The following is a 21740-nucleotide window of genomic DNA, read 5'->3' as shown; positions in this document are numbered from 1 at the left end:
TCATTGTTTTTAGAACAGAAATATTTTACCCCTATCATTTTTATGTTTTCAATGCAGGTTTTTTTCTGAATGCCATAAAAGACGAAGTCTATATTTTTAAGTAATAAAATAATATTTTTCTGTTCAGACAATTGAACAAGCAAGAGTTGAAGATGCAGAGATATAGAGAGAGGAATCTTGAATCTCTGCAGGAGGAAGATCTTTCTGAGGATGAGGATGATGATGAGGAAGAGGCAGAGGAGGAAAATATTCAGCAGACAAAATCAAGATCCGCCTCCAGATCTAGATCTAGATCCAAGTCTGGTTCACGTTCCAGATCAAGATCAAAATCAAGATCAAAGTCGCGATCGCGCTCCAAGTCGCGGTCAGCGTCCCGCTCCAGATCGCGCTCCAAGTCGAGATCAAAGTCTCGATCACGCTCGGCCTCGTCCGGCGCGGCCCGGTCAGCTGCCTCGTCAAGGTCAAGATCACGGTCCCGCTCACGCTCCAAGTCCAAATCAAAGTCGAGGTCTAAATCGGCGTCGCGTTCACGCTCACGCTCGGCCAGTAAATCACTGTCAAGGTCGCGGTCAAAATCGAGCTCGCGGTCCGGGTCCCGCAGCGCATCAGGCTCCAGGAGCAGGTCTGGATCAAGAAGCCCAGCTAAATCGCGTAGTGGCTCCCCACAATCTGATTAGACCAACAAGATGCGGCGTAGAATTGATACTATTATATATTATAATCAACTTTCCGTTGCTTTGCATATTTACTACTGATTATATTTAATCCAAGTTTTGAACTTTTTTCGAAACCATTTCACTGAAAAGAAGTTAATAAGTAATAGTTTTCTTTTTGTTACTTTGTAAAGATACGCCAAAATTTATCTATTCCTCCCACAATTATAAAAAGGCTGACTTTTGCACACAATATATTAATTTATCATCCATTGCCCTATCCTTATATCCCTAACAAAATAGCAATTTGAAATACTGGATTTTTTTATGTAAAAAATTGTAAACATGATTTTTCAGTATGGTTCAAAACCGGTTCTAATCCAGTAACGGTTCGAATGTATACTGGAAAATAATTTATTTTATATGGCTCTTGTATTATTGTATTTAAATAAGGATTATTTTGTCTACAAGTAGCGCAAAAAAATATTTAAATGTAACTTCAGTTCACTTTCCGTAGTTAGGGATTTAATATGCCTAGTTTTGCCACCCTAAAGAAAGGGAAAGAAAAAAGGTAGGGGGTAATTTTTTATGTAAAAAATGACGGAGTAACGTATTTATAACTATTGTTAAGTAGCTGCGCTACTATAGGAATCTTTTTTTGATCATACTATTTTAAATGTTATACTATTTTAAGACATATTTGTACTTTTAGTTTTTGTTTCTGGTAGGTTACATACTATAATTTTCTACTTGCAGACTCCAAGATGAATGACGTCATGGACAAGTCGATGCGCTCCGTGTTCGTGGGGAATATTCCCTACGAGGTCACGGAGGATAAACTAAAGGATATTTTTTCAGAGGTAAATTTTTTATATTACGTTGAATCTGGTCCAATTAACTGGTTTGGGTACAGTTCATGGTAAAATGTTGCTTGAAACGAATATTTAGAGATAAAAAGTCTGAATGCTAAAGGCTGTTACCTGCCAAATGGATGAACGTATATATTAAACACGTCTATAGATAACGTGGATAGCAAAAGTCGATTTATGCACATGGAAGGTTTGGCTAAAGAAAATGCGCGTAAAATAAGTATTTTATGTGTTTTAAATAAATGCATTATTGAGTACTGACAATTTAAAATTCTTGACCCATATCATATGTCTGATAGCAGCCTTTTAAAGTTCGATAATAATAATCGATTCCAACAATATTTTACCGTAAACCGCAACAGATCCCATAAATTTGCAGTATTGCATCAAAACTATTGAACAATAAATTTCACCTTTTTTAAATTAAACTAAATATTACATGTTTTGGTGTGTTTTTAGTTATTTGGAACAATTTATCTTTCAATAATCTACCCTAGTAATATTCTATTATTTGACATATTTTTTATATTTAAGGTTGGGCCAGTTGTTTCATTTAAAATGGTGTATGATAGAGACACTGGAAAACCTAAAGGTAAATTTTTTATTTAGATTTTAACTGGATAGTTGAATTCCAAATTCATTTGACAAATTGAAATGATATGATATGATATGATTTATTAGCAGTAAATTACAGATTAATTTTACAAATAATTAAATACATTTTAAATTACATCATTTTTATAGATATATTTATTTATATTGACATAATTAGGGTAACTGTACTACAGGGCCTTTAAAGTCAATCTTGACTGTCCTTCGGCCCATTTTTCATTTAATTTTTTAAAAATATTTACAAGTTTCACAAATAATATAAAATAATATTAGCTATTTACAGGGTATGGCATTAAAGTAGCTTACTGGTTGCGATATTTAAATTATATTTATATTTTTCCACAGGGATAACACTTTCTCTCCCTGCATTGAAATGTTTTGTACTTTGATATACACTTATTTTTTACATATTTTTTAACAGCTTTGGATGAATTTAATGATCTTAGCTCACCTGCCCAACTATTCCAAATTTTCGGGATTTTTACTGAAGGAAAAGTTTCATAGATTTTATAATTTGGCTTCTCTACTCTAAGACATTTTGATCTAGTATTTTGCAATGGTGTTAGAAAATTAAGCATACATTTGGGAAGTTTGTTTTCTAAATATTTAGAGACAAATTCAACTACATTTGCATCCCTTAGGTCAAAAATGTTAAGAATATCTAGTTTTCCCATCAGGGGCTCGGCATGCACATTGTACTTAGCATTTAAAACATTTCTTACAGCTTTCTTCTGTAGGTTATGAATTTTTGTGATATGCTCATCCTTTGCCGCCCCCCAAACAATTCTTCTCTTGGGAACGTTGCCCTTCTTTTTCTTGTCTTTACTCCTTAAAATCAGACATCCTTAATATATTATTACTTGGATGTTACACCAGATTTTCATGTTCTCTAATAAAGTGAAACTCTCAGAGGGCTAAAGTAACGATTCCCTCTCCCCTCCTACTGATTAAAGGAACTGACCACTAGATGAGTTCCACATGAGAATTTAGAAAAAAGGTTACAACAAAAAGGAAATTCTTTGAATTTTCATTGTTTTTTTTAATGTTAGGTATGTTTTTTCAGTAATTTTATGTTTTCTAATCTTTTTCAATGTTTCTTCAATATTTTCAAAAACATTGAAAGAGAAAATCCTCCAATGAAAACATCCAATAATATTATTGTTAATATTTCTATTGCTCCGTGTAAAAATGATTATTTGTGTAGGTTATGGATTTTGTGAATATAAAGATCAAGAGACAGCTTTGTCTGCTATGAGAAATCTAAATGGATATGAAATAGCTGGTCGAACACTCAGGTAAACATATCAAATAAAACTATTCTAAAAATTATCATAAATTAAGAAAGATTTCAGGGATTAACTTTACGCTGGTTAAACAAACGTATTTCTTTTGAAAAAGCTTATTATTTGTTAATAGCTACTCAGGGTCAGGGGGTGTATATTTTCAAATTTGACCCTGCTGAGGGGGGGGGGGGGATAAAAAATATGTGTTTGGGGGAATGTAAAAATTAAGTGAACTGGAAGCATTTTTTTCCATTTTTCTCACCTTTTTGGTGAGAAAAAAAAACTAAAAGAATATGTGGGAAGAGGGGATAATATGAATAAAATAAAGAGTTTTGAAAATATTTTTCCATTTTATTTCCTTCCTTGCTGGAAAAAACTAGGAGGGGGAAATAGGGAGGAAGGGGACATAGAAGTTTTATAAACACGTTTTCTTATTTGTTGGCTTTTAAACACTGGGGACCACTATTTTACTAACTAGCAGTATCTAAACTTTTTCACCAATAATTTTAATCCATGAAAGGGGTAATTTTATTTTCTCTCATTGTCTTATCCCTTAAGATCCGTACGGAATATAACTCAAAATTTCAGGGTAGACAATGCTTGTACAGAAAAGTCTAGAATGGAGTTGCAGTCTTTAATGCAGGAAAGTAATGTAACAACAGAGTCCCCGTATGGTCCAGCAGTTGATTCACACAAGGCTCCAGAAGTCATTAGCAAGGTGATTTTTTTTCGAAATAAATATATGTTTGATCTCACTTATATAACAAATCTTAAATTTTAAGTTCTCAAATCCAAAAGTTTTAATCAATTTACAAAATTAAAATAAAAAGTTATTCATTTCTTAATGTCATTTTCCCCAAAATGGATAATACCTCATTAATATCATTATGTACACATTACAAATTGTTATTAAAAAAGTTACTTTTAAAATTTACAATAATAACAAAATTATTTTGATGTTTAAATCCCGTTCCATGTGATGCGTTTTCAAAGATTTTTTGAAACTTGTATCTTGTATACAATTTCGGATAAATTCGGACAAGTTAATTCTTATACCATCAACACATGCACTAAAGTGATAATTAAAAATCTCTTAAAGTTTATCTTTAATCATAAAAATAATTTTTGTTGTTTTCAGACAGTTGCTAGCCTGCCACCAGAACAGATGTTCCAGCTGATGCAACAAATGAAACTTTGTATTCAAAACAATCCACAGGAATACACACATTCATTCTTAGTTGCGCAACTACTCATTATTTTGGGCTTATCTGTGCATAAAGTATTCTTCAAGCACTGTTTAAAAATTCCTTCACTATTCTTAGTCACATAGACAACCTCATGTATGTACTTAAAGTACTTATAACCATTATCACTACCCCACTCATTTAAGTAGAGAAGCTACTTTAATAATTATAAATTTCCGTCGTGTGTGTCTGTCCGTAGTTTTCTCGTTTCTCAGCTGCTATAAATACATCTAAATTTTCTTGTTTTCCATTACTACCTTGGAGTAATTCTCTATAATTTACTTTGTTCGTTGACCATCCCATCTTTTTTGAGCTTACAACAAACTTTTTCTCAAATTCTAAAGTTTAAATTGCGTTTGCATTGTAAGAAATGTGTAATTGAATTTAGGAAGCTAGACAAATGTTGACTCAAAACCCACAGCTAGCCTACGCTCTCCTACAAGCACAAGTTGTTATGAGGTATACATTTTCAGAGGGTCAGGAGTAAGGCAATGGAAGTTAAATCAATATAACTTCAAATTTTAGTTTACCTTTAGTAACCTATTTTACTAAAATCCAACATAAATGCTTGCTTTAAATTTTTATTATTTTCCTAGTGCTAGTCAGTTTTTGTAGGTGCTTAATGAGTCAATGTCATGTTAATCATTAATATGGAAATTTGATTTTTAGATACTATTGCTACTACTGAGATTTTGTTTAGGATTGTAGACCCTGAAACAGCTGTTGAAATGTTACACAGAGCATCACCCAACATACCACCCATTGGAGTTGCACCACAACAAAATGTTGGCATGAACCGACCACCACCACAACATATGCCGCCAATGGGCGGTGGTGGTCCACCACCGCCGATGGGCCGACCAGATCCTTCGATGCGACCAGACTTTAGGCCGTCGCCGTTGAACGATAACTTTGGTCCTCCAGGTGGGCCTAACTTCAATGATGAAAGACGAGATCCACGCAGCCGTGATCCTCGCGGAGACCGTGCTTCCAACGGCAACGGTCCACCACCACCCATGTTCAATTCGCGCAATGGACCCCCGATGGACAATCCATCGTCGGGCGGACCACCGCCTCAGCTGCCACCCCACTTGGCAGGAGCAGATCCTGAAAAGGCACAGCTGATCATGCAGGTGTTGCAGCTGACAGAGGAACAGATCTCCATGTTGCCACAGCAGCAGAGAGAAAGCATCATGATCCTGAAGGAGCAAATCAACCAGGGCCAAAGATAGGACAGAGCAGAGCCTTCATCATTAGGAAAAAAGAAGGCTTCAGACTAAGAGACATTTAATTTTAGAAATATCTTGTTACATTGTAAAAATAGAAATTTATTTGTAGGGTTAGATTATGCTAACGCCTTTGGAGGCATTCAACAAATTTTCCATTTAAAACAAGAGGAAATTGTTTTTGAACAATGTAAAACCTTTTTTGTATTTTCAAGTAATATTTTATGGAAGTGTTTAAAGAAATAATTCAAATTTGCTGTTGGCAATTAAAATTAACTTTGATGTTTATATCTAAAATTAGTATCTTTCTTTTCCTTACAATCATATGTTGTTATTGTATGTAAATGTTTTTTTCTAATTTATAGAACGCGGGAAACTAATTAAAAAGAGTTATATAAGTGATAAAAAAATATTTCAGCCTAAAAATGAACAGCACAGGCTCAAGTTTGTCCCCCGCGGAGGGAATGCAGTCCATTGACCTAACCAAGCTTAATCTTATGCAGGGATGATTGATAGTCTTTGTAAAAAGTTTTGACTACACTAAACGTTTCATTAGATTTCATTTTCATTTTTAACGGGTGAGGGGAGTTTTAGCACTTTTGCGTAAATAGGGAGAGTAGCCTTTCTCTTTTTGAATGTTATTTACATATTTGAATAAAAAAGATGCATGTTTTGTTTTTCAAGTCGACCAGTAACTCTTCATATTAACTTTTACCTTTGCAGAGACCACCTGAAGGTCTGTCCCACCTGAACCTGGAGGACAAATTAAAATCCATGTAAAGTAGGGAAATCTGGAAACATTTTATTTATATAGGATATGGGGAAAAATATAAACCTTTTTATTATCGGATGTGTTATACTTTGCGCTTTTGTTAAACTTTAAATGATTTACACAGCAATCATCCTTTGTTATGACACAGTTGACCCAGTTCAAGCAAGGCCTGGATTCAGATATTCAATTTTACCAAGAGTCACTTCAGAATTTGAAGCTAGCACAGACCAAGTAAGAAATATTGCAAGGATAATCATTCTTGTTCTTAAGGAGCACAGCAACAACAAGATATTACCTATGGATTAGTATGGTATTATGGGGGGTGGTTGGATTGATGTACCACTTTTTGTAAACTGACCTAAAAAGCTAAGGAACTCAATCGAAAAAAAGTTGTGACACTGAGATTTGTAATGCCATTGCATTAATTAAGCTTTGCGCTTAGAGGCAATACTAAATACACATAATAGAGGCTTCGCTGAAAAAAAAATTGTAAAAATGACTTTTTTCTCTAGATTTCAAGATTCATCAGATTGTATGAGCCAAATGAAGGAGCGCGAGGGCCACGAAGTGTTGGTGCCTTTGACTGGGTCCATGTACGTGCCCGGGGTCATCAAGCAGACGGAGAAGGTGCTGGTGGACGTGGGTACTGGATATTATGTTGAGAAGGATATTCCTGCTGCAAGAGATTATTTTAATAGAAAGGTATTCAAACTAAATGTATTATTTTCCCCCTCGTTGCTATAAATAGCAAAAATGCAATGCCAATTTTGAAAGATTTTAGCAGATTTTCATCAGATTATCAATTTGTCGGATAAACGCATTAGAAAATCATTTCCATTCGTTTTATACAGTTATTTGACGTCCTTCCTTAAAATAATTAGGGTATCTGTCGAAATAAAATATTACTTGGCTATTTAATTTATGATTTTCTTTTTTTGTCGTACTTTTTTCATTTAAAGAAGGCATCATAACTAATGAAAACTAATCTTGTGTAAAATGCTTTTAGGTGAAATTTGTAACACAGAACATGGAAAGGGTTCAGGCTATTGGAAGTGAAAAAGCAAAAATTAGGTAAGTTTCATTCTTATGGTTCTTCAAATTGGTTTTATAGTGAGCTTTAGAGCCTTTAGTACACATTTAGCCGATTTTATGGTGTAATACAATTAAAAAATTATAATTAAACTGAAAAGTACCCACCTAGGGCTATGGGCTGGGATTGTATGCAGTTAGTGGATGGATTCTTGAAATCTATTCTTGTTAATATTCTTACAATTTGTTTACTTTTTACAAAGAGTTTTTTTAATTCAGAGATATGGTTATGGATATAATGCAGGAGAAATTACAAGCCCAGTTTGCTGGCATGAAAGCGCCAAACAAGAGCTAGAGATCTGGACACACATAATATTAACATTGCTATTAATAATTTTCTTAACTCTTATCACATTGAATTGTTTAAACAAATTAAAAAAGACTCTAGTCTAAATTAAGAACTTGGCGAATAAAATCCTGTCGGGACAGAAATTAAAATTTTGTTATTTTTTACTTTTTTTACTGTTAATACACTTAATTGTAACTTTTTTGTATTACAACTTAGCTGAAGCTCAGACAGTTAAAACATAAAAAGTACTTGAGTGTTTATAAATTATGATTATTTAATAATATTTTTTGTAATATTAGCAGCAAATTATTTAATCCCGGGCAATGGAACCTTGTTCAAAGCTGGCACACACACACACAATCCTTGGTTATTAATTCTCATTACTGCTTAATAAAATATTAATTTTTTATACTTGATGAATTGCAGATTTAAAAATGCCGCCAAAATCTAAAGTTAGTAAGAGAAAGAGTGAGCCTGAGACAAAAGAGAAAACAGATGATAAGAAATCTAAAATAGAAGAAAGTACAGAAAGGTATTTACTCTTTCTGTAATTATGTATCTAATGTATGTATGTATGTAGCCTTGATTCTCTGAAGTTAGGATTCAGATGCACAAGGAGATTGGAGGTGAGAATCCTTTGACCAATCCTAGATTTGTAAGCTTCGCGCACAGCTGAGTGTATTCTATGTTACATTACAAGCTGACCCGCAATTCTCGTGGAAGCTACTCAATTATTACATCACCCTGGCCTAGAGTTTTGGCAGGTGTTCCATATTAAGCCACCCTAATTAATGGCACTCTCATATGGATGAGGAACATGGACGAGGGAAAGCATGATTACAGTTACTTGATAGGTAGGATCCTAACTTCCTACAAATCTCCCTCCTTACAACCTAAGGGCATCTCAGGGAAGGTTGCGTGATTATATTCTGACAAATTGCAACAGCATTTGTCATCCAAGTGCAATATCTATGAGGGGACTTGAACTCGGATTTTCCCAACCGTATCGTAGTGCGCTAACCACTACTCTATGGGACACCCTATGTTATGTATCTAATAGAGCCAGAGGCTTTGCCCGTAACGTAGCCAGTTCAAATCAGTTCAAATGTAAGGGAGTTTTCGCTGTGCTCTCATTAGGTCTAAAATCTATATCCCTGCTTATTTGGATTATAATTGAAAATGAAGTACTTTGAAATGAGTCTTAATAATTGCACCCTTTCCTCTGTTATGAGCTCTCCTTCCCATATTTTTCTCCCGTCACCAATTTTTATATAAATTTAAACTATAGGTAGCTTTTCTCATAATATATCATTTACAGATTTATTTAGTAGTTAATTTACAGTTAACTAACTGGTAATTTACGGTAACCGTTTATTTGTGTTTTATATGTAGAAAATGAATTAAATTGTGACACATTTATGATATCAATATATTTTCTGAACAATCTACTGTTAAATATAAAACACGGCTATATTTTTAAAAATATAATGAAATAAGCGTTATTGATATCATGATTTACTATGTGTGTGTATGATAACTAAGTTAATTGCAAGACAGAACAAACTAAGTAATAGAAAAGTAAAATAAAACTAGAAAAGTGGGAGCTTTCATATAAAGGTCGTACAGACAAAGGAAAAAATTCTTTTAATTTCAGAGAAAATAACATGAATAATAGATCCTTTTCTTTAAGAATCAGCAAATGGCTGTTTAAATCCGAACCTGAGACTCGAATGGAGAAGGAAAGGAACAACTTAAAAATTAGCATAGTTATGGCTTTTGAGAAGGCTTAAACGTACTACCTATTCCAAAAGGGGGGAGGCGGATGTGCCACTTTTTGAAACCAAAAGTAAAACGTGCATGATCTCAGCCCATAAAAGAGTTATAAGTCTAAAATTTGGCACAGCAGTTACTTTTGTGGAGAACAATATGGAACTGTGAAGAAACGGCGGCGGAACCGCCGCTCCCGCCGAATTTTTTTTGCCTTTTTTGCCAAATTAGACAGTTCTCAATCATCTGAGATAAACTTTTTCATCTCCTAATAATTTCCTTTTATTTTCACGCGACACTTTCAAACATGTCAATATTAAAATTAAAAATGCAAGTGTAAAATCTTACAAGTGTTAAGTGAAAATATAAGCGAAATTTTTATGAGAAAAAATAAGTTTAAATCAGATGATTGAAAATTGTCTATTATGGCGAGAAAAGGCAAAAAAAATTCGGCGGGAAACGGCGATATTTGGCGGGGGTGGCTGTTCCAATGCCGTTTCTTCACAGTTCCACAAAATATTGTTCACCACATAAGAAACTAGGTACTGTGTAGAATTTTAGAGCTGTATCTCTTTTATGGGCTGAGATCATGCACGTTTTTCTTTTGGTTTTTTAAAAGTTGCACATCCGCCTCCCCCCTTTATATATAATACATCACGATGCTTGGTACCCCTAGAACAGTTTTCTACATAAAGTTTTCTGTATTTCGGTTTTACTTGTAAGAATTTGCGTATCTTAGCCGTTTTTAGAAAAATTTTAACAATTTTGTGACTGAAATTAAGAAAACAGTTTTAATTATAGTCCATGCATAGAGGAATATCGATATATTATTACTTGGATGTTGCACCAGATTTACTCCGATAAAGTAATACTAGCAGCGCGGGTTAAAATAAAGATACAGCCCTTCCATCCCTTTACCGTATCTCCTCCCATCCTACTGGATGAACGAACTGACCAATAAATGAGGGCCATATTAACAAGCAAAATTATTTCCCCTGTCAATATTTCCATCAGAGGGTATTTGCTTTTTTTAATTCTATGAGGTGCAAGATTCATAAAAACTTATCATTTGATTTATCTTTTTTTTGAGTTGTTCAAATAAAACAGGGTGTCGATATGAGATTTAGCTTTGATGATTTAAAAGCTGAGAAGAATGAAACCTCTCATTGGGATGGAGTCAGAAATTATTCAGCGAGGAATTTTATGAGGGAAATGAAGGTAAAAATATAAATTAATGTTATGGAATCTTTTTATTGTAGCTGTTAATTTCTTGATGTAAATACATGTTGGAATAGTCAACCTATATTTATACGACAGAATATAATTGAAATTGATAATACAAGATTGCCATCTTGTGTGTCCCACAGGACAATGGAATTTCATGATGGAAGTTTTGCCTGAATTTCCTTGATCAAAACAGGGGGCATATATTACTTTAATATATTCTTTTTTTTTGGCCATGGAGTCTTGACTCTAAATATGCTCATTTAAAAGCGAAGCTTTTCTATAATCAAGGTCGGTCCGTCTGTCCGGAAAGTATGCTCCGGCATCTTGGGGCTTAATAAAACTGGTTTTAATGTTATAATTGTGTATTTTTTATATCCGTGGAAAGCTGTTTATAATAAGATGCGATAAATAAATATTCTACTGTCTTATTTTACACAATTATTTGTCTTGATTACCTGTTCCAAAATGGATATTGCAATTTTTGGTTTCCAAAACGTTTTGCAAATAATGACCTTTTTAGTTTTAAAGCTATTCTGGATATTTATTTAAATAGTACGCCATTTTAAAGTTTGTAAAAATTATAAAATGAAAAACATATACCTATAGTTATATAGTAATTCATTTTTATTTATATAATTGGCCCTTATTAAATAATACGTCAGGCAACACAGCTTATCTTAGTGTACACTCAGATGGGGAAGTGTCGCACTAACTTCAGAGAAATGGGAAGGGTAAGGGAGGGGAGGTATGAAACCGCGCTAAAAACAAAACATCTGATTCAACAATCAACAAAAATATAAACAATGCAATACCTTGCTTATGCTCTACTGTGCTTTATTTTATAAAATATCATTTTTCATGAATAACAGTTTTATTTGTGAAAAAAAAATAGTTTATAATTTTAATGACTTTAGTTACAGTTAAAGAATACCTACGGAAAATTATTATTTTTTTAGGTTGGCGATGAAGGTTTCTTTTACCATTCAAATACGAAAATTCCTGGCATTATAGGTCAGTTTATATTATTTTATTAATATTAATCTGTATTTTTTATATTTATTTCATAAATTTTTATTCCAGTATGGCTTTGAAACGAATAATATCCACTGGATTAGAACCGGTTCTCAGCCACACTGAAAAATTATGCGTAGCATCGTATAACGTAACACAGACATTTTCCCATGAATATTATAAATAAAAATCATGACATTAAAACCAATTTTATTAGCCTGTGTTATACACGGCCCTGGTTTTAATCTTACATTTTTTCATTTTAATATTCGAGGGAAGCTGTCTATAATATGATGCGATAAATAATTAGTAATATGTAATCTTAAGATTCTAACATATTTCAGTCTACACTTTATTTCACATCTTTTTTATCTTTAAATACTTTGATAAATCTAATACTTAAGTTTAAATTCCTTTAAATATAGCTGAAATATCACATATCACCGCATGATAGAGATATTATCTTCAGGTTTAGTAACAGTTGTCAGGGAAGCTTACCCCGACCACACTCAATTTGATCCAAAGGACCCACATTATGATCCTAAATCGGATAAGGTATTTTTAAAGATTTTATTTGGGGCACATTTTGTTGTTTTGTCTTGATCTTAATCTCCAAATAAAAATGATCATTATTAAGACCAAATGCATTTAGCAAGATTTGGAGATCCAAAAAATATCGTTATAGTTTTCGTTTCTTAACATTTAAGGGAGAGGTAGGTTTTAGGTAAAATCAGTAAAGGTTATGTGTTAAAAGTTAAAAACAGTAGTAGAACGATGAAAAGTTAACTTTAAAAAAATTGTCTATAGTTCTTTTCAATAAGAAATACACATATTTAGTGAATATTATCGTTCTACTACTATTTTTAAGCCTTAAAACACACATCTTTACGGATTTTACCCGAAACATACCTCTCCCTTTTTTTAAACTTGAGGACAGGGGTCTTTATGTAGTTTAATTTTATCTCCCCCACCCTTACATGTCTTACGGGAAATGTACAACCCTACTTTCATAGCTTTTTCGTATATTAGAGTTGACTTGTTTCATAGGCTGCGCCAAGATGGGATATGGTTGACGTTAAATATGTCAGAAAGCTGAAACGTTACATTCCTCTGTCCGAGCTGAAGGAACTTCACCAGAAGCACAAGGGAAGCGGAGGACCCCTAAGAAACCTGGCCATGTTTACCAAGGCTCGTCTCAGTGTCCAGCCAATCACAGAGGAGGAGTGGCAGTTTATTTTAAGCCTTGAAAATGAGACTGACTAAACGTGATAGATTATTTTTTTCATCATTGACCTTGCTTCTGAGCATTTTTAAATATTTCTTGATTCATTCTTTTTTTGTAATACCCACTTTAACTTCAGTTGATAACTATTTCTGTACCTGACCAGTGAACTAGAAACGCTTATGATCTATTAAGATACATCTATTAGTATTTACAACTTAACTTTTATATATGTATTCCAAATCCAAATTATTCTTTCAGATAAACTATGGATACAGGACGGGGGACGGAGGAAAGAAAATACGTTCAGATTTCACAGAGCACAATTAATGACTATGCAGGTTGGAATTTTATTTAAACACTTAAGATTTATTTCAGTTTGAGATGGGTTAAAGAAAGCACTTTGCTTTTTATAAATACAGAACTTAGTTATAGTTTCAACTTTTAATAGAAGAAAATAGCTATTAGTTCTTTTAAAAATATCTGTAGTTCCCATAAACAAAGCAATATTTTACAATTCTAGGAACTTAGTTTGATACATATTTTGCTCATATATGTCTAATAATATTTTCCTAATTAATCATTTTACTTCAGAAAGTGTTGGAATATCTGGACTGCCTAGTACTGTGTCTAAAGAACTAGCTGGTGACCTAACCTACAGACTGAGAGAGATAGCAGATGCCTGCTCACAGTTTCTTAGGCATAGTAGGTCAGTTTTAGTTTGAAATTTAACTTATGTAAACCAACATAAAGATATTACTTACCAATGAATTTTAGTTCCTAGTAAACTTTTTGAAAAAAATATGTTTGGCCTTCCAACAATCTTTGCCTCATTACGTAATTTTCATGTACTATGACATTCATTTAATGTGTATTAAGATATTTTTTATGTATTTTCTGATTTTGAATATTGTGGACTGCTCCAAGTTCATAACTAATGTAATTCTGTTTAGAAAAAGAACACTAACCACGGAAATAGTAAACAAAGTGTTCAAATGCAAGAAAATCGAGCCAGTACTAGGGTACAGTGGAGCACCAGGCACACAGTATTCAGGTCAACATGGCTTCCAATACATTCCAGAAGCAGATCGTGTTGTGGATGCCGACAACGAGATAGATCTTGTCACAGAGAGCCTCAATATGTCAGATACTCGTGTTGTGGAAATGGATATCAAGGTCTCGTGTAGCTGGATTGCTGTACAAGGTTAGTTTGTTACAAGCTTTTGTTTATTTGTTTTAACTTATAAGTCTGCAGTGCAGGAATCTTAGGGATAAAACAGTAAATGATAATAAAAGTACCTATTCTGTTTGAAAAATCGAATAAGATAACATGGTTAAAAACTTTGAGTAACAGTGTAATTAGCATTCGTATGTCCCCTCCTCCTCTGAATTTATTACAAGATTTTCTCTATTGTTAAAGTATAACAGTTGATTGCTCTTTTGTGAAATTGTTGCTGCTGTGTTTTTTTATGGACGAATTTGTTTAATTTTATTGTACTTTAAATTTTGTACAGGTATACCTTGTGGTCCTGGGGAGGATGACGTGAAGGTGAACCCCGCCACATACAACCTGTCCCCGGCACTACAGCAGTTCTACTCCACCCTCACCTCTCATATTGTCGGGGAGAGTCAGCAGCTCTGTCTGAAAGCTGTACAGGCAAGGCTTTTTATTCATTGCATATTTCCGTTTGAACAATACTAAAGGTTCGCTAAGATCACACAAGGTATTATTTTTTATTTATCCTACTCAATTAGATTTATCGCACACAGACATAATTTCAGCACTTGAGCTGGCCTTTTGGCTATGCATTCTCTTCCTACGCTATGACTACTTAGGTCCAAACACTAAACTATGGCTACATACACACAAAACCATCAATTGCATAATAATATGATGCGTTGTTTATATTCAGGAATTGCGCCAAAATGCCCGACTGACTCCATTATTGCCTTACCTCGTGACCTTTGCCCGGTGGTGCCTAGTCAACAAATACAAAGATAATCCAGTTATAACTGCAAGAATTATAAGGAATTTTCATTAATCATTTTTTATTAGAAGTTTTATCTTGTCGAAGAGGTTTAAAATATTTGTTGAGAACTTTTCCTTTACGAATTTATGGTGTTATATAAACTAAAACAGCTGATTTCGAATCGTTTTTTTTTGTTTGCCCAAAAAAAATTTGTCTCCAAATTTTAAGCGAAGGAAACTTTAAAAAAAAAACTTATGTAGGTATTTATTTTCGAAATAAGCTTGCAAAGATTCTTAATGAAAATATAAACAACAGGCTGATCTCATCATTGATATCTAACCCCCACATGAACCTGTCCCCCAAGCCATATTTATCCTACCTTGTATCTGCCCTGCTCTCCTTCCTCATCAAGGACAGAGGTGACAGTGGCCACGGAGCTATTGAGCATGTACAACTGGCGGCTGTGGTATTGTCTGATGCTCTGGATAGGTGGGCTACTCCAACCAATCAGTTGAGGTATTAGTTTGTTATTATTTAGCTTTTATCAGATTTTCTAAAAAAATGAAGGCAAAGAGAGCTTATAATGATCGACATAATTTACTTTTAGTTTCCAAACCCTGCGGGCGTTAACAGAAAGCTGTCAAAATCACTTGAGTCACATACAATTGGGAGCCCTCACAGCTCTTAGAATTCTTGGACCTCAAATGATCATGGTAATTTTTCATACGTTTTACATTTAGTCATCATTTTATAAAAAACTATAGCTCGTATCAGTATCTTAGTTTCAGTAGTTATTTTTAATATATTATAATTGTAAATATTAATAAAATCCCATTTAAACTCTGTTTTTTTTTTCAGAACAGTTTGGTGCCTGTGTATGAGCAGCTGCTGAAAGGTCTGTACAATACCTTTCTCCAGATAGAACAGCCACATAATGGCAGCCATACTGCTGTTACAAACTCAACCATTACAAAGATCAACTATGGCAACCAAAGCTTGGGGTTGGTCATGCTTATTGGCCTGGATTTTATGAAAGTTTGGCTGCAAACTAGCGGAGAATTGGCGAGTGTGAAGAATATGTATCATTTTCTGTATTCATACTTTGGGGATTCTTTACTGCTGTTGCCTAGATATATTTCTAAGGGGATAGCCAACACAAAGGAAAAATTACCACGAGCAAAGGCAAGAATAAGAATCTTAAGAAAGATAAATATTTCAGGTAAGCTTTTTTAAAAAATTTTATTACACTTAATAAACAACTTAATATTTTTAACGTTGATTATTTATAGGTTCTCTACACCAAGACGGCCAAGATAGACGGTTCCAAAGCCAGCAAAAGTCAACGGATAGCTTTAGCTTTCTGGCAGACATGGGAATGCCAAGTGAAATATTCGAACCTTGTTCCGACTTCCTGGCAGGAGGCGCTGATAATAGGCACCAGGACGCTGCTCGTACTGTTAAACTTTCACAAACTGTAATGGAATCATTTCCAGAGGCCAAACCTATTAAAGTTGGACCAAAAACTATGAGGATTAGCTCTCCTGCTTGTAGACCAGTCAAAATTGATAACAAAAAGGTAAATCGTTATATTATACTTAAATTTCACAATTTTGAAAATTACATTGTATGTTAAAGCTTATACTAATAGCGAAACCTGTACGTGATTTTCAGCTGTTGAGGGGCAAAACTTGGTAAAGTTGACGATTTTTTTATCTGCTCCACAAAATATTATTTTAGATTTATTTCGATTGTTGGCTGTACCTTACTCCTGATATCTTTATGTTTCTTAATATAATATTACATTTTAGAGTGACCAGAATCTCAGCTGGAAAGAGAAAACTGTACCCTGTACCTACATCGTTGCTACAGCAAAACTCAAGTTTTTCAGCAAGCCACCTTCATATTCTTCCTACATGAATATTATGTATCATCCATTATCTTAAATGTGATATTTTTCCTAACCAGTTATAATTTGCAACAGTATAAGTATATTTTATTTATATTACATATTAAATTATTATTATACTTTCAGATCAATGTATTAATCTTAAACTGACGCTGGTAATCACCTAAGAGTTATTAAAATGAGCCAATCCAAAGTGACCAATTATTTCAACGTGAGAAAGAAGCTACCCGACCAACATGCTGCCAAAAGACGGAAAGTGTTAACTGATGCTAATCCTGTCGGTCAAACAGTTACCAAAGTTGACGAGGATGAACCATTGAAGCAGAAAGTTGTAGTTGTTGAGAATGAAACAACAGATATTGTCAAAACTGAAGAGAGTTCTGCAGCACCCAAGACACCAACAAGTGCCATTACAGCGGACAATAAGCGATCAAGCAAGCGTAACAGCAAAGAATCTGCTGTTACACCATCAAATGATGAGAAGACTGAAGAAGCTGTCAGGTTTACAATCGGCTCGGGAAATCCTGCTCCCTCCAGTGCCAAAAAGAAGCTGGATATGGGTAGTAAGGCTGCTGTTACGAGAGCAAGAAAAAATGTCGAGTTTACTAAAATGAGCCAACTGTCTCCGAAGAAAAAGCTACAACCAGATGTACCTAGCAGCATGAAAAGTGAACAATTCAAAGTGCCAACACCTGTAAAGGAACTTATCGGAGCCCGCCGACCTCTACCAACGCGTGAAAGTGTCCCGAAAAATCTTTTCGGCGATGACAGCGATTCCACTGTAGATGCGGGGACAAGGAAAAGGCGAGGCATGCGGGCGGAAATTGAAAATGCGACAACAATTGCCAAAAAGCTGACCCCCGAAGAGATCAAAGCAAGGCTTGGCACTAAGAATAAGTCTGTGGATTTCAGGGCAAAGCTTAAGAACCTGATTAATGAAACGAAGAAGGTTGAAGAGGTTAAGAAGAAAAGGCTTCCAGCCAAGTTAATGACTCCTACAAAGGTAATTTTGATAACTACACGATTTAAAAAAAGAAACATTTAACTAGTTTTGATTTTTTTCCAAATACCTCTTTATAAATCTTTATTTTTCTAGACTGGTATACAGATTGACATACCTGTGAGTCCAAGCAAAGCTCAGCAGGTGACCAGCAAAGTGAAGGCAAGTCCCAGGAAGGTTCCAGCCTACGAGAGGTTTGCCTACCTCACCCAGCCTGTAGAGAAGGAGCTTGTGCTTCCTTTCAAGTACAGGTATGAGATTTTGAAAAAATGAAAATTAATCAAAATACCCAATATATTCTAGTACAAGATCAATATTTTGAATTCCAACACATTAATATTGAGTCATTTGTTAATTTAGATTCTTACCAAAGATGTACTTAGATCAAAGTAGGGAAATCTAGAAATGCCAAAAGATTTATTTGATGCGCGAGTAGTTTTTTTTATATATTGGCTCTAACTTTCAAAGGGGTTGATATATATTATATACCCCGGAAATTTGCCTATGGCCGGGCCCTGACCAACACTAAAATAAGATTTTTCTTACAGACTTTTGGCTGATGTATTTACTGCCGTTGACAACGTAATCTCCATCTACTTCAACCGCCACGAGAAGATCACCTTCGCCAAGCTCGTGAAGGCTGTGCAGGACTTGATGCGCAAGAACTTTGGAGAGAAACAGCTGAAGCAGATCAAGTGCGTGTTCCCGCAGGCATACTTCTATGCTTGGCATAAGATTCTCAACAAGTTTGGTCAGAAGAGGGAGGAATATGAACTTAACATTGAGCCAAATCTAAATTATAAGAATGATATTCTTAAAGGTAAATTTTTAATTCATGCGTTTATGTAAAAACGACGTCACAACTTTGTATTCAATTGAATTATTGTTGATAGTTGTAAACAAAATAAATGCTTTTAGGCAAGGAACATTTAATGTTCTGATTCTTCCTCTTTAAATTTTTGTTTTAAAAGTTTCTTTGACATTCTCTGGACTTATAAAAAGCTTGATTGTGAAGGAGAACCATCGCTCAACAACAGAGACAGACATATGATATTGTTACTTTTATGAGAGTTGTTTTGTTTTTACTGAAAGTGACTTTTGTTATCTCCATCGATATATTATTACCTGGGTGTCGCACCAGATTTTCATTTTCTTTGAGAAGGTGACACTCGCAGCTGACTAAAACAGCGATACCCCTTATCCAAATTTACCCGATCCCCTCGCCTCCTACTGGATGAACGAAATGACCAATAAATGAAGTCCAAATTAGCAAGCTATATTTACGACAAATTCCATGTTATTGTTAATATATCCACATTTATCTTTCTTTTATTTTTGTCAGGGTTAGGAGGAGACGAAGAGGAGAAGAAGAAAGGAAAACTCTCTGGGGAAATGATTCTGGAAAGAAAGAATATTTTCCATAATTCCCTCCTCCAGATGGTCAAGGACCAGCATAAGAATTTCTTGGTAAGTTTCTATTGTTTACAAGGAGGGAGGGGACATTGGACTGTAAATTGTAATAGTACCCAGAGATTGACATAGAACTACGTCTTTGTAGTTGGCTCAAAAACTTTGTTATCTGCTTTTATTAACTGTCTAATTTTGCATATGTTATTATAACTGAAAAAAAAATTACATGTTTTTTTTTATTCAGGAAACCCTAAGTCCACCAATTAAAGTGGACGACAACAAGCTGACCCGCTGGCATAGAGACTTCAACGTAGAAAACTGCTCTGAAATTGATATAGAGGAATTGCCTCCTAAACCTGAAGTTGAAAAGATTGTTACTGCCCAGGAAGTGCTAGAAAAGGCCAATCAGATCTTTAATTTGAACCCCAAGCTTGGAGAGAGCCTAGTTGAGGCTGCTAGCAAAATAAACAAAGATGGCGTGAAGCCTGGTGAAGATGCTACTAAGAAGGAAGAAGATAAGAGTAGCACTCCTGCTCAAGACTCAACCCCAGCCAAGCCTGATGTCCTTAAAGGGTTGAAAGGTCTGAACCCGAAATTATTAGAGAAAATCCGGGCAAAGGAGGCAGAGAAGGCGAAGATTGAAATGACCAGGGATCATGGACAAATTAAGAAAATTAAGCAGCTGGAAAAAATGTCCAGCCTTGCCAGAACTGCAAGGTAAATAAATTCACCTTTTTCAAATGGCAATTTTTCTTTTAATTTTATTAGTTCAATGAAAATATTTTGGTTAGATTTTCGGTGGTTTCCCTAAAATATATTTTTAAAAAATAATTAAATTCAGTGGGGGGCAGTTTTTCGAGTGTTAGTGTTATACCGTAGGTTAAGTTATATTGGGTACAGGTTAGCCCCGCTGAGTTTGGAAACTGCAGGGATAGTCATTAAGAAAAAAATCCTCCCCCGTATCCTCAATTTATTGTAAATAAGGGAGGAAATATTTTGTGATAGCTCAGCACTAAAGGGAAAGCAACTTATTTGACTCGCATAAAATTTCTGTATTTCAGGGGTCTTTTCGTTGGTGAACGTAAAACGTCTCTGCCCATGGAGTTTGTGATGAGAAAACTTATTGAATCCTATCCTGGTTCTATAGACAACAAAACCATGGATGAGGACCTTAGATTTCTGGCCAAGGAGTCTGATGGATGGTTTAGAATTCAGGTATTTCAGAGATACTTAATTGTACAGTAAACGGAGACAAATGCCTAAAATATTTTAATTCATTATATTTTCGTTACAGCTATAAAATTATGCTATCATGAAACTATTTTTCGTTAACATAAACTAACTAAATATGGGTTTTAGAACTATACGAAAAGAGTTATAATTCCTTAACGAATATATTCTAAAGTCTATCTTTGGTAATTCGTACCAAAATGTGTACACTCACTGTCTAACCAATAATGTGATAGGCTTGTTACTCTACCTATACGTTTTTATTGGCCAAATCAAGTGTTTGGAGTTATAGTTTATTTCATAAAAATATCTTCATTACATTATTTTTAGGCCGTAAGAACCCTGGAGTACTGCATTATCAACCCTGCCAAGAATATCAACAGTATCGCAGATATGCTGGATGAAAAGCACAAGAAGGAACAAGACAAATAGAATAATCAGATCCACAGTTCAAACATCATCATAATTATAGACGCTTATAATATGTTAATTACATACGCTTAGTAACGTAAATTGATATTTCATATAATGTACCTTACTTTAAATATTAAAATATTTAACTTGAAAGATAACAATAAAACATTTTGTACCATTGTTCTTTGGCTCAGCAGTCATTTTGAAGTCACCCATTCAAACTGATACAACGGTGTGGCTCGAACAAAACTTGTGAATCAATGTTTTACATTGACGTTGAATTGGTCGTCTGCTGAGTCCTGACTTGTTTAATGTAAATTTGCCATGCAGCTGAACATTGAAATATTATTCTATTGTTTAATGTTTTCGTTTCTAACCATGTGTTAACATTAGTTATTAGTTTTTTTTTACAAATACTGTACAAAGAAATTTAAGGCATTATTTTATATTTTTTATATGACATTTACTACTTTAATTAATCATTGTTAACCATATGTACCTCAAATTAAAAATAAAGATGGATTAGATACCTATCTGTTGCTTGAT

The 21740-nt window shown here is 34.2% G+C and overlaps 6 protein-coding genes across 9 annotated transcripts in view; all 6 read left to right on the top strand.

Moving 5' to 3' along the window:
• atms (RNA polymerase II-associated factor 1-like protein antimeros) overlaps positions 1-1410 on the top strand; it is a 3880-nt gene extending 2470 nt beyond the window's left edge. The window contains exons 7-8 of one of the 4 annotated variants that reach the window (XR_013878417.1): positions 128-1085; positions 1302-1410. Coding sequence is in view for 1 of the 4 variants with exons in the window: in XM_080156739.1 (XP_080012865.1) it covers positions 128-677 (550 nt within the window). In the remaining 3 variants the exon portion in view is untranslated. Of the gene's footprint in view, positions 1-127 lie in introns of all 4 variants that reach the window. The other 3 variants (XR_013878416.1, XR_013878415.1, XM_080156739.1) reach the window with 3 other exon arrangements.
• Positions 1401-6304, top strand: CstF64 (cleavage stimulation factor subunit 2 CstF64). Its single transcript, XM_080156741.1, has 7 exons — positions 1401-1513; positions 2057-2114; positions 3339-3429; positions 4006-4135; positions 4556-4636; positions 5053-5120; positions 5362-6304. Exons 1-7 carry the CDS (start codon positions 1418-1420, stop codon positions 5891-5893), a joined length of 1056 nt encoding a protein of 351 aa, XP_080012867.1. The 5' UTR covers positions 1401-1417; the 3' UTR covers positions 5894-6304.
• Pfdn5 (prefoldin 5) lies at positions 6270-8464 on the top strand. Its single transcript, XM_080156743.1, has 5 exons — positions 6270-6390; positions 6808-6890; positions 7172-7361; positions 7666-7730; positions 7968-8464. Exons 1-5 carry the CDS (start codon positions 6313-6315, stop codon positions 8041-8043), a joined length of 492 nt encoding a protein of 163 aa, XP_080012869.1. The 5' UTR covers positions 6270-6312; the 3' UTR covers positions 8044-8464.
• On the top strand, positions 8461-13530 carry LOC145316309 (thymocyte nuclear protein 1-like). Its single transcript, XM_080156742.1, has 6 exons — positions 8461-8569; positions 9728-9777; positions 10913-11022; positions 11988-12042; positions 12512-12597; positions 13090-13530. Exons 1-6 carry the CDS (start codon positions 8472-8474, stop codon positions 13303-13305), a joined length of 615 nt encoding a protein of 204 aa, XP_080012868.1. The 5' UTR covers positions 8461-8471; the 3' UTR covers positions 13306-13530.
• Positions 13474-17267, top strand: LOC145316304 (uncharacterized). The gene is made up of 10 exons (XM_080156736.1): positions 13474-13605; positions 13859-13973; positions 14218-14468; positions 14779-14921; positions 15178-15294; positions 15551-15750; positions 15842-15947; positions 16093-16453; positions 16524-16810; positions 17043-17267. Exons 1-10 carry the CDS (start codon positions 13533-13535, stop codon positions 17175-17177), a joined length of 1788 nt encoding a protein of 595 aa, XP_080012862.1. The 5' UTR covers positions 13474-13532; the 3' UTR covers positions 17178-17267.
• dup (chromatin licensing and DNA replication factor double parked) lies at positions 17254-21723 on the top strand. Its single transcript, XM_080156735.1, has 7 exons — positions 17254-18143; positions 18237-18391; positions 18689-18960; positions 19483-19607; positions 19795-20267; positions 20612-20765; positions 21111-21723. The coding sequence occupies exons 1-7, from the start codon at positions 17319-17321 to the stop codon at positions 21210-21212; spliced, it is 2106 nt and encodes a 701-aa protein (XP_080012861.1). The 5' UTR covers positions 17254-17318; the 3' UTR covers positions 21213-21723.
• The last annotated feature ends 17 nt before the right edge of the window (positions 21724-21740 follow it).

Source organism: Acartia tonsa, chromosome 4, assembly GCF_053477335.1.
Source record: "Acartia tonsa isolate MP-2025a chromosome 4, ASM5347733v1, whole genome shotgun sequence".
Classification (NCBI taxonomy): Eukaryota; Metazoa; Arthropoda; class Copepoda; order Calanoida; family Acartiidae; genus Acartia; species Acartia tonsa.
Note: the sequence above shows the minus strand (reverse complement) of the source record. Positions and strands in the feature narration are given on the sequence as shown.

What these genes read in the sequence shown, in the direction of transcription:
- CstF64 (XM_080156741.1), top strand. Translation starts at nt 1,418, where the DNA reads ATGAATGACGTCATGGACAAGTCGATGCGCTCCGTGTTCGTGGGGAAT. An exon ending in TAAAGGATATTTTTTCAGAG is followed by an intron (nt 1,514 to 2,056) that starts GTAAATTTTTTA and finishes TTTATATTTAAG; the next exon opens with GTTGGGCCAGTTGTTTCATT. An exon ending in CTCCAGAAGTCATTAGCAAG is followed by an intron (nt 4,136 to 4,555) that starts GTGATTTTTTTT and finishes TGTTGTTTTCAG; the next exon opens with ACAGTTGCTAGCCTGCCACC.
- Pfdn5 (XM_080156743.1), top strand. Translation starts at nt 6,313, where the DNA reads ATGAACAGCACAGGCTCAAGTTTGTCCCCCGCGGAGGGAATGCAGTCC. An exon ending in CCAAGCTTAATCTTATGCAG is followed by an intron (nt 6,391 to 6,807) that starts GGATGATTGATA and finishes GTTATGACACAG; the next exon opens with TTGACCCAGTTCAAGCAAGG. An exon ending in GAGATTATTTTAATAGAAAG is followed by an intron (nt 7,362 to 7,665) that starts GTATTCAAACTA and finishes AAATGCTTTTAG; the next exon opens with GTGAAATTTGTAACACAGAA.
- LOC145316309 (XM_080156742.1), top strand. Translation starts at nt 8,472, where the DNA reads ATGCCGCCAAAATCTAAAGTTAGTAAGAGAAAGAGTGAGCCTGAGACA. An exon ending in TGAGACTCGAATGGAGAAGG is followed by an intron (nt 9,778 to 10,912) that starts AAAGGAACAACT and finishes AAATAAAACAGG; the next exon opens with GTGTCGATATGAGATTTAGC. An exon ending in ATGATCCTAAATCGGATAAG is followed by an intron (nt 12,598 to 13,089) that starts GTATTTTTAAAG and finishes CTTGTTTCATAG; the next exon opens with GCTGCGCCAAGATGGGATAT.
- LOC145316304 (XM_080156736.1), top strand. Translation starts at nt 13,533, where the DNA reads ATGGATACAGGACGGGGGACGGAGGAAAGAAAATACGTTCAGATTTCA. An exon ending in ACTCCAACCAATCAGTTGAG is followed by an intron (nt 15,751 to 15,841) that starts GTATTAGTTTGT and finishes ATTTACTTTTAG; the next exon opens with TTTCCAAACCCTGCGGGCGT. An exon ending in TTGGACCTCAAATGATCATG is followed by an intron (nt 15,948 to 16,092) that starts GTAATTTTTCAT and finishes TTTTTTTTTCAG; the next exon opens with AACAGTTTGGTGCCTGTGTA.
- dup (XM_080156735.1), top strand. Translation starts at nt 17,319, where the DNA reads ATGAGCCAATCCAAAGTGACCAATTATTTCAACGTGAGAAAGAAGCTA. An exon ending in AGTTAATGACTCCTACAAAG is followed by an intron (nt 18,144 to 18,236) that starts GTAATTTTGATA and finishes TTATTTTTCTAG; the next exon opens with ACTGGTATACAGATTGACAT. An exon ending in TAAGAATGATATTCTTAAAG is followed by an intron (nt 18,961 to 19,482) that starts GTAAATTTTTAA and finishes TATTTTTGTCAG; the next exon opens with GGTTAGGAGGAGACGAAGAG.